This window comes from Nanorana parkeri, unplaced genomic scaffold (assembly GCF_000935625.1).
Source record: "Nanorana parkeri isolate BGI_ZX_2015 unplaced genomic scaffold, ASM93562v1 scaffold131, whole genome shotgun sequence".
Classification (NCBI taxonomy): Eukaryota; Metazoa; Chordata; class Amphibia; order Anura; family Dicroglossidae; genus Nanorana; species Nanorana parkeri.
The window spans coordinates 19105-29359 of NW_017306399.1; the positions used below are offsets into that span (position 1 = coordinate 19105).

General features: G+C 42.4%; 1 protein-coding gene across 1 annotated transcript in view; it reads right to left on the bottom strand.

The window, feature by feature from the left end:
• The window catches only part of LOC108784902 (FRAS1-related extracellular matrix protein 1-like), a 102600-nt gene that overhangs the window by 8242 nt on the left and 84103 nt on the right, over positions 1–10255 (bottom strand). The window contains exons 28-29 of the mRNA XM_018553837.1: positions 7487–7559; positions 1397–1546 (exon numbers count right to left, since the gene is read on the bottom strand). Coding sequence (XP_018409339.1) covers positions 1397–1546; positions 7487–7559 — 223 coding nt within the window. The remainder of the gene's footprint in view (positions 1–1396; positions 1547–7486; positions 7560–10255) is intronic.

Below are 10255 nucleotides of genomic sequence, written 5' to 3' on the forward strand. Positions count from 1 at the left end.
TACTTATCAATTGAGTTATTTAATTATTTATTGATTGATTTATTGGATTATTTATTTATTGAATTATGTATTTATTTATTAATTGATTTATTTAATTTCTTATTTATTTATTGATTGAATTATTTATTTATTTAATTTATTTATTCAATTATGTATTTGTTTATTGATTGATTTATTGAATTATTTATTTATTCAATTATTTATGTATTGAATTATGTCTTTAATTATAAATTGATTTATTGAATTATTTATTTCTTAATTGAATTATGTATTTATTGATTGATTGCATTATTTATTTATTGATTGATTGGATTATTTATTTATTCATTGAATTATGTATTTATTTATTAATTGATTTATTGAATTATTTATTTGTTTATTGCTGGATTTATTGAATTATTTATTTGTTTATTGCTGGATTTATTGAATTATTTATTTATTCAATTATTTATGTATTGAATTATGTCTTTATTTATAAATTGATTTATTGAATTATTTATTTCTTGATTAGTTAATTGAATTATTTATTTATTGAATTATTGATTGATTGATTTATTTATTGAATTATTTATTGATTGATTTATTGAATTATTTATTTATTGATTGAGTGATTTAATTATTTATTTATGTATTGAATAAATACATGCGTCATTTGATCCAGTCTAACAGGCATCACGCCTAAAAGTGACCAGCCGGCTTTTTTAAACATATTTTAGCGCGATATTTATTGAATTATTTATTTATTGATTTTTAAGGCTGCTATGGACAATTCACAAAAAAGGCTGGTCACCTGGCTGTCATGTTGATCCTCTGTCTTTAAAAGGTCTCTATAGAGTATGTCCGTGTGTATGCAAGTAATGGCGCATCCCGGCCCACAGCTGCATACGGCCATTGATATCTATGGGGCAGCTACACGCACCAGTTTTGGCCCCCTGGCAGGGAAATGCGCCCGATTTTACCCTTGACCGGCCCCAGCTCTGTTGTGGCACGGTGAGTGCTTGTTTTTGTTAACCGTGATATACAAAATAAAAATAAAAATCTATTTTGGAAAAGAAAAAAAAAAGCAGTGAGGGGGTTGTAATCCTTTAAGTCCCAAGCACAGTAGGTGGCAAAATGCAACCCAGCAGGAATGTCACCAGGAAGGAGCGAGGCTTCTGTGATGAATTAGGATGTTTTGTATCATGCAAAATACGCTTAGTCTGTATTTGGTGGAATGGGAACATCGTTATGTTCAGAATTTTAACCCGGACACAGCATTGAAAACCCGGACTGTCCGGGTGAATCCTGGACAGGTGGCAACCCTACGTATCATGTGACATTTCTCTTGTCCCCTGATTGGCCCCAGCGTCTTCCTCTAGGAAGTCATATCCCATATCACTGTATCCATCCTTCTCACCGTCTCTGGGATCCACGATCTCCACAGTGGCCTCCTGATTCTTCCCCGCTACGGCGTTCTTGGGGGTCCTCAGTATGATTTTCAGAAGCTCGTGATTTTCCTCCAAACCGTCGTTCTTTAAGTAAATGTTCCAGGTTTTTGTGGAAACTCCTAACAGAGAGAAAACGGAATATTCAGCTGAAGTCAGAGATATAATACGCAACCCCTTATTGCCTATTAAAGTCCGCCCCGGCTGGATAGTTCATTACAGATGGAGATTTGGGGAATCTGTCTTCTTATCTATCAGAGATCTTACCAATCAAGTCCCCCGAGGGATAAAAGAGACCGTTACGGAGTTTGTCTCTCCAGCATCTACCACAAGCTGGAATACCTGTTTCGGGTGGGCTGACCCTTTAAGTTGACGTCATTTTGAAGCAATAAAAAAAAAAAAGCCGCAGGTCACGATGGATATAAAGAGTATAATGTTATCAGGCAAGCTCCGCATTTTATCATTATATAGTAATCGCTGTCCTAAGGAGAGTATGTGAAGGAGAGAAGATGTAAGAAGGGTGTGGATCAATGCATAGATGTATAATAAGAGACGCGGAAACATATAGATCGTATTTTATAGTATCAATGACATGTATGTATAGTTCAATGGAATGTGTATACCGTGTTTCCCTGACAATAAGACACTGTCTTATGTTTGTTTTGGCTCAAAAAAACACTCTAGGTCTTATTTTCGGGCTAGGTCCTACCGTATATTTTTTTTAATCTACAACAATTCAAAATGAATGCAAATCCAAATTAAATAATCCAAAATGGCAGAGTTAAGAATAGGGGTGATCAGGGCAATCAGGGGTGCCGTACCTTCCCAAGAGCAATTTGGTAACCAATCGCTGGTCAGAATGAGCAAAGTGCGCTTTCCCGATGGATTCCTCACAGGCGGAGTGCATTTGGTATCACTCCGCCTGAGACAGGAGCCGGCGCTATAGAGGAGGCATCGGCTTATGCGGCTCTGCTCCCTCCGCTGCCCGTGCCTCGCTTCCTCTAGCGCTGGCTTCGTTTCAACACTGATTCTCTCTTCAAGTTCCCCCTTATGCCACCACCGGCCCCGGGAATGGTCACAACTAGGTCTTATTTTCGGGGTAGGTCTTATTTTCGGGGAAACAGGGTAATTGTATATTTATGAAAAAGGAATAAAAATATATTAAACAAAAATAAAATAAAGTCATCACTGCATTGTAGTCATTCCATTGACCTTATCTATACTGGGATGATGGCACCAATCTGCTGCATGCGGGAAGAAGCATTTCCTCAGTCTCCCCTCCCCCAGTGATCCTATTTGGGCCCAGGATGCCAAAGTGCACCCCACCACTAACACTGAAGGGGATGGATTTTGTGTGGACTGCACACCACAAAAAAAGCCATCTTACAAAAAAAAAAAATGAAATCTGTGATTTCAAGAGAGGGGGAGGGGAACAATACATAGGAGCAAGGCAATGGGGGTGACGGTCTGCTTCAAATTATAATGTAAAAGAGAACTATGGGGTAGCCTTTTTATCCCATAGTTCTCTTTAGGGTCACGGGAGGACATATACTAACGTCCTCCTGTGACCCAAAGCTCTGTATATAGCCAGCTATTACCCGTGATATACTGAGAGCGCCGCAGCCGGGACGGATCCTGATAATACTGTTGAGATCTGCCCAGCTGGCTGACTGACAACGGGCTCTGCCTATCTAGAGGCAGACCCAGCTGTGCCCGCCCCCCTCCCCCGTCCGTTCCTCCAGTCAGCTCTGGAGGATCGGCAAGGGGGGAAATCCCTGCGGGGAACAACAGTCACCGCTCTCTGCAGGGAGATGATCGAGAAGTGAGCGAGCGACGGTATGTGTTTGCTCGCTTCCCGATCTATAGAGCAGATGTGTGACCGTTTCATGGTCATGTGTCGGCTCTAACTATGAGGTTGAGTGTAAATCACTCGCCTCATAGTTCCCCTCTAAGGAAGAACTTTTTAGATTAGGATAGAACGGTGAGGGGGTTAGCGCCCCTGTCAGGTTTATATCATTGTCTTAGGGATTGTGTGAGGTCACTTTTCCCCCAAAAACTAAAAGTGATATTTTACACGCTATAGAGCCAATAACGCTCATCACTTTGGTCTATGAATCTCTCATGAAGGAAATCCGTCCCGCATTGTTTAGCATATGAAGTTGATTTAACCCGGCCGCGCGTCACTTTCTAAAGGAGCGCGGCGATTTAATGTTACCTTTAATGAAATGCCTTTTTTAAACGGCAACCTTTAATTGAGCGCTGACCCCGTCCCGAGATTTGATTTACTGGAACGTTCTATTTTGCTGGAATTCGCTGAGATGAATAAATTAGCCCGGTACCAGTAACTGGATTATAAATTAGCCGTCCGCCAGCGTGCGGAGCAGGAGGTGCAGGTGGCGGGAAGGTGCAGAGACATTGTACTGAACGATGGGGTCACAGACGATCCCCATCACTGGATTCAGGAGATCCCAGCACTGTGTATGAGGTGGTGCAATGACAATCGATGGAAGGAAGTGTAACAATGTGACTTCATCCTTCATCTGTCTATTGTTATTATTATTACTACATACATATGACACAGCGCTGGACAGGAAACAAGACGAGGGCTCACACTGCACGCATGACACAGGAGGAAAGGAAGGAACACAGAGAATGAGATCACAATGTAAGAGGAGGAGGACAGAAGATGCAACGCAGCCGAGTCACTGAGGGAAGAAAGAATGTTCAAGTTAGATTGGTTATTGTATGAAAGAATGAGGGAGAGAAGGAGGAAGGAAGGAAACGAAAGGAAAGAAGAAAAAGGGAAAGAAGGAAATAAGGAAGGAAGTAGGAAAGAAGGGAAGAAAGGAAAGAGGGAGGGAGCAAGGAAGGAAAGAAGAAAGGAAGGGAGGAAGAAGGGAAGGAATGAGGGAGGGGGGGAAAGCTCTCCCTCTGAGCACAGCAATGCGTTATTGACTTAAAGTGACATTAAGCCCTCAGATTTTTTAACATAAAACAATACTGTAATGTGCGCCGTCCTGTAATCCATGGTTGTTTCCCTTCTCTTTGCTGCTCTTCCTTTTTAATCTGTATCTCTTCTCATGCTGGGGGAGAACTTCTGTTTTGCAACAGACTGCCTTGTCTCTGGAATGGATACATGGTGTCTGTGTATAGATTTGTAACCTGAGCCAGCACTACAGGAAGAGGCCCTGAGCTGAAAAGGGAAGTTCTCCCCGAGCATGAGAAGACATGAGGATTTAAAAGGAAGAGCAGCAAAGAGAAGGGAAACAACCATGGATTACAGTAAGGCGCACATTACAGTATTGGTTTATGTTAAAAAATCTGAGGGTTTAATGTCACTTTAACTATGACTGCGGTGTGTATTTAAGGTTCTGTACAGGGACATCACAAATTTAGGAAGGAGGGAGGGAGGAAAAAAGGAAGGAATTATGAAAAAGGAGAAGGAAGAAAAACATAAGGAAGGAAGGAAGGAATGAGGGAGGGAAGAAGGAAGCAAGGAAGGAAGAAAAAGGGGAAGGAAAATATAAGGAAGAAGGGAGAGAACAAAGTAATTAGGGAAGGAAGGAGGGAGAGAGGAATGAAGCAAAGAAGGGAGGGAGGAAAGGAGGGAAGTAATGAAGGAAATAGGGAGGAAGGAGGGAAGGAATGAAAGAAAGAAGGAAGAAAGGAGAGAGGGAGGACGGGAAGAAGGAAGGTAGGAAGGGAGGGAGGAAAGAGGGAAGTAATGAAGGAAAGAAGGAAGGGAGGGAGGAAGTGAAGAAGGAAGGAGGGAAGGAATGAAGGGAGGAAGAAGGGAGGGAAGGAAGGAAAGAAGGAAGGAAAGAAGGAAGAAGGGAAGGAATAAAGGAAGGTGGAGCGAAGAAGGAAGGCTCATACTCAGCTCTCCCTCTGAGCACAGCAATGCGTCAGTGACCCGGCTATGACTGCGATGTGTATTTAGGGTCCTGTACAGGGACATCACATTTTTAGGCCTTTATCCGTCTCCGTTAAATGCTTACTTAGGACAAACGTCCGGCCGTCTCCAGGAGTCATAATTCTCTGATATGGAAAGAAAAGAAGTCTTGTGGAAATATGAAGAAAAGGACATAATGACATCACAGCCAGCCAGCCTGAAGCGTCCCCTTGTATTAGGAGAGCGATGTGATCCCGGCTCCGGCATTCATGAATCTCATTATCAGTTCTTCCATGTAAACAATGTCATCTATTATGTTCTCTGACTTCAAACACTCCGACAATATTCTTTTCTAAAGAAACAGATTTTCCGACAAGCCCCAAAGTCAGTTCATGTTTAATACGCAACCTGCTCAGCCGCGCCACCATTAGCGGATAGTTAGCCGATCGGCGAGTGACAATTTATTCCGCCTGGCGCTCAGTTTATGGATTTCTCCCACACTTTCATATCACACCTGTGTCACATTATTACCGAGCTCTCCAAAACAGATGTCTCCTCCTAATCCTGATGAGTTAAGTGATCCTCTCGCTACAAATGTAATGAATTTCACATTCCCCGCTGAACTCTCGGGGAGGAACACCGGCCAAATCAAAACGGGCTACTCTAAATGCCATCTGGGCCGGGGCTGCGATTTGGACCCGAAGTCAGCCTTTTCTATGGGTTATTGTTCACCCCCCACCCTTCATTTGTGGGAATTACATTTCCTAATAGGGATTTTTGTTTCAGGCCCAATGTCACTCTCCTCAGCATTGAAGGGAACCAGTTACCAGTGGACATCTGTGATAATATGTCTCTCCACTCTTCACATACTGTATATATGTTTATATACTATGTATGTATGCATGTATATATATATATATATATATATATATATATATACACACACACTGTATAATGTGTGTATTCTACCCCTGTTATAGGAGAAGTGTCAGCCTGTAAGGACCCTAGTAGACCTATTCTATCTCAGGGCTGAACAGACAGTCATATACCAATAGTGATCTCTGGATTAATCAATGAATGAAAACTTGGGCCCCATTCACATGAGAAAAGGCTGGCACGTACAGCTCTGTGCTGCGTGCGCGGCAGCATCGGGCAGCTCCCGGGAAGGACAGGTGCTGGGTGTGATTAGTACGCAGCCCCCGTCCTTCTCTATGGGAGTATGCGGCCTTACGCCACCCTACGCTCACCCGCCCTGCACGGATGGATCCTGCCTGCATCCGAGCCGGAACACCCGCACCCGTACGGACCTGCACTTGAGGTGAGGGTAGGTTGGCGCACGGCCGCGTACTCCCACAGAGAAGGACCTGTCCTTCCCGGGAGCTGCCCGATACGGTCGGGAGCTGTACGTGCCGGCCGATTCTCGTGTGAATGAGGCCTAAAGGTTTTTTGTTTTTTTCTGATCAATAACCTTCTTAGCAGCCCAGACACAATGTCCTATATTAGCCTGCAGCTTAGGGAGAAGACTGGCCAGCCTCCCATGGGGGCTTTACGTCCTGACCTTGGACTGGTATGTCTGCAATGACAGGATGAGAATACAAGTGAAAAACAACACAAGAAGCTATCCCTTTTGTGGTGTTTTCCGAATCGGTCCTCTCTTTCCTCTCGTCAACGATGTATCCATCTATATCTTAAAGGTATAAAATGAATTCTAATCCAGGGGCAAGGGTGAGCCCCCTCATCATGGAATTAGCCGGAATAGAGAGACACATATAAATAGATACATAATAAGATGTAGATAGAGAGCGAGAGACAGACAAACAGACAGACAGAGAGAGAGAGAGAGAGAGAGAAGACAAACAGACAGACAGAGAGAGAGAGAGAGAGAGAGAGAGAGAGAAGACAAACAGAAAGACAGAGAGAGAGAGAGAGAGAGAGAAGACAGACAGACAGACAGACAAACAGACAGACAGAGAGAGAGAGAGAGAAGACAAACAGACAGACAGAGAGAGAGAGAGAGAGAGAAGACAGACAGACAGACAGAGATAGATAGATAGATAGATAGTGTGAGAGAGAGAGCAATGGATAGATAGATAGATAGATAGATAGATAGATAGATAGATAGATAGATAGGACAGACAGAGATAGAGAGATAGATTGACGGATATGTTACCTGGGTCAAACTGGACGAGGCTTGCACTACTGTGTGTGAAATCCAGGCCGTGTCGGGCGGAGAGTTCCTGGACCTATAAACAGAAATATCCCATTTATATTCGGTGTTATGGTCGCTTCCTACTTCAGAACTGTCAAAACTTGGATAAAGTGCCACGTAAGCAGACCATCAAGCACAATCCTGTATGTAGGACAGGGGGGACATCAGGAGTCATACAGACCCCTGATGTTTCCATAAACAGAACCTGTCACCTCCAAATGCCGTCACATAGGCGATTGTTTAGTTAAATAGAAAAAAAACAAACATACAAAAGTAAAAAAATTTAATAAAAATATAAAAAGGTAATAAAAAAAAAAGCAAAAAAATTATTACAAATATGAAAATTACAAAAATGTAAAACCATCTCTGCCGCCTCCCGCCATCTGATTTGAATAAACAGGTGGGCGTAAGGGAGGCACGGGTATGTAAACAAGAAGGGGGGGAGTTCTAACAAAAAAATAAACAGTGCGCTGCTTTCCCAGGCACCATCAGCACTGTGCCTGGGAATGGTGTGAATGCAGCCCAAATGGCGGACCCGTGTATGGACAAGGACTGAGCGACTGTTCTGTCCGGACCGCAATTCGGACCTCGGCCCGATGAAAATTTTATTCCCCGGACCTCCTTAATTTTTAATTCACTACCCCTCATCTAAAAAGGTTCGTGAGTCAATACTCTCAGCTGATACCACTGCCTGGGGAAGGAAGTTCCACAATTTTACAGCTCTTACAGTAAAGAATCCCCATCACAGTTTAAGATTAAACCTTTTTTCTTCCAATTTCAGATAACAAAATTATTATTATTATTGAATTATTGGAATTTTTTATTATTGGTAATTTTGTAATTAATATTCATTATTATTATTATTATTATTAATGGTATAGATAATAATATTTTTAATAATAATCCCGTAGAGATTATTATCAGAATCCACAGTATCATGTTTTGGAACTAGGAGCTAATTGTATGCATTGAACGTGATCGTGCGATCAGCTGTATAGGTTCAGGGTGCAGGATCGCTATGTGCGCGCACAGGCACGCAGGCCCGTGACCCAAGAATTTTATAATGATTTGTCCCCGCTTTGGTAAATTCTTTATTTAATCAGATTGTTAATACTTTCAAAAACTGAATTTCAACAACTGAAAGAGAAAAAACAATGTGCTCCCAAAAAAAATGTTCTGACAATTTAAAATGTTTTATTTCAATAACCGACGGAGAAAAAACAAAGTGCTCAAAAACATTGTATCTAATAATTTGAAATTTGAATTTCAATAACCCAGAAAGAAAAAAGGACTCCTAAAAAACATTTTCTAATAATTGTTTAAAAATTATTTCAATAACTGATAGAGAAAAAAAAAAATTGGGAAAAAATTGGAATTTTGTTACGTTTTCCATTAAAGTGAGATAATTGATATATTTACATTCTGTACCTGCCCATGAAAATATTTCCTACCTATTTTTTTTTTTTAAGCCCTGTAAAAATAAAATGCAAATATGCGTTTGGCTCGGCTTATCGACTTGAAGCAGATTTTTTTTTTGCAGGCCTGTTATCTCGCTCTTAACATGTCCATGCGCACAGAACCGGTGGCCCCAACATAAATATCTTCCTCCAAAAGCCCAACACCCTTCCAGGATTTGGCACGGGGAAACGGGTGAAGTGTGCGCTGATGACAGAAAAGCTCCGGAACAGTTGAGAGTTTAAAAGGAAATGTTTTATGTGAAAGTCGGCTTTCTGCAGGAAATGATTATATATAAATCTAAAGGGCTGAAATACTGATACTCGCTCCATGGCTCCGAGCGCCAACAATCATCCCGCGTTCAAAGGCTGTTAAATCGCGTTGTTTCCCCGAATCTTCAGAAACAAATCACTTCTACTGTCGTGGTAACCAACCTGCTTCCCTATTTATAATGGTCTGGCCCTCTAGCAACTTCAGCGCCAAATTATAGCTCATTTGTCTACAAACGTCAGGTGGTCCTAATAATCTGGCCACTCGGTGTATATAATAATCCGGCCACTCAGTGTATCTAATAATCCGGCCACTCGGTGTATTATATATTATAATTATCTAATTTTCTAAAATTGTAGTATCAGCTTTACCTGGACAGAACTTTTACAGTTTATGGGCACATGATTTGTTTTCCCCCTGTAAAGAAACATCTATAGTCATTTTAAAAGGTCAGTGTTGACGGGTTTTGGGCTTGTGTCGGTGACATCAGTCTGAGATACTTCTGAGACCATTCAGAATTGATTGACAGGTGAATCTGACCTGCTGTTGACCTCCTTCTGACCTGCATTTGAGCTGCTTTTGCATTTCCAATAGACTTGCATGGGAATGCAAAACCTGTTTGAGGGCCCGTTCACACCAGTTGCAGTGCGACCCGGCCCGATTCTGGCCAGAACGCATTGCCTCGCATTGTGGCCGTCTCACCTTTTAGTGGGGCAGGAGGGGGCGTGGCGGGCCATTGAAGTGAATGGCACTGTAGCCACGCCATGCTGCAAGCACTATTTTGATCGCACCGGACCGCAGGCACAATGTTCCTTGCGCTCCCGTGCGGGCGATCGCATTTCGGCTGGAGGGCGTGGCTACGGTGCCATTCACTTCAATGGCCCGCCACCCCCCCTCCTGCCCCGCTAAAAAGTGAGCCGCCCGCAATGCGAGGCAGTGCGTTCCGGCCACAATCAGGCCAGAACGCACTGCAACTGGTGTGAACCGGCCCTGAAGCCAGAAAGA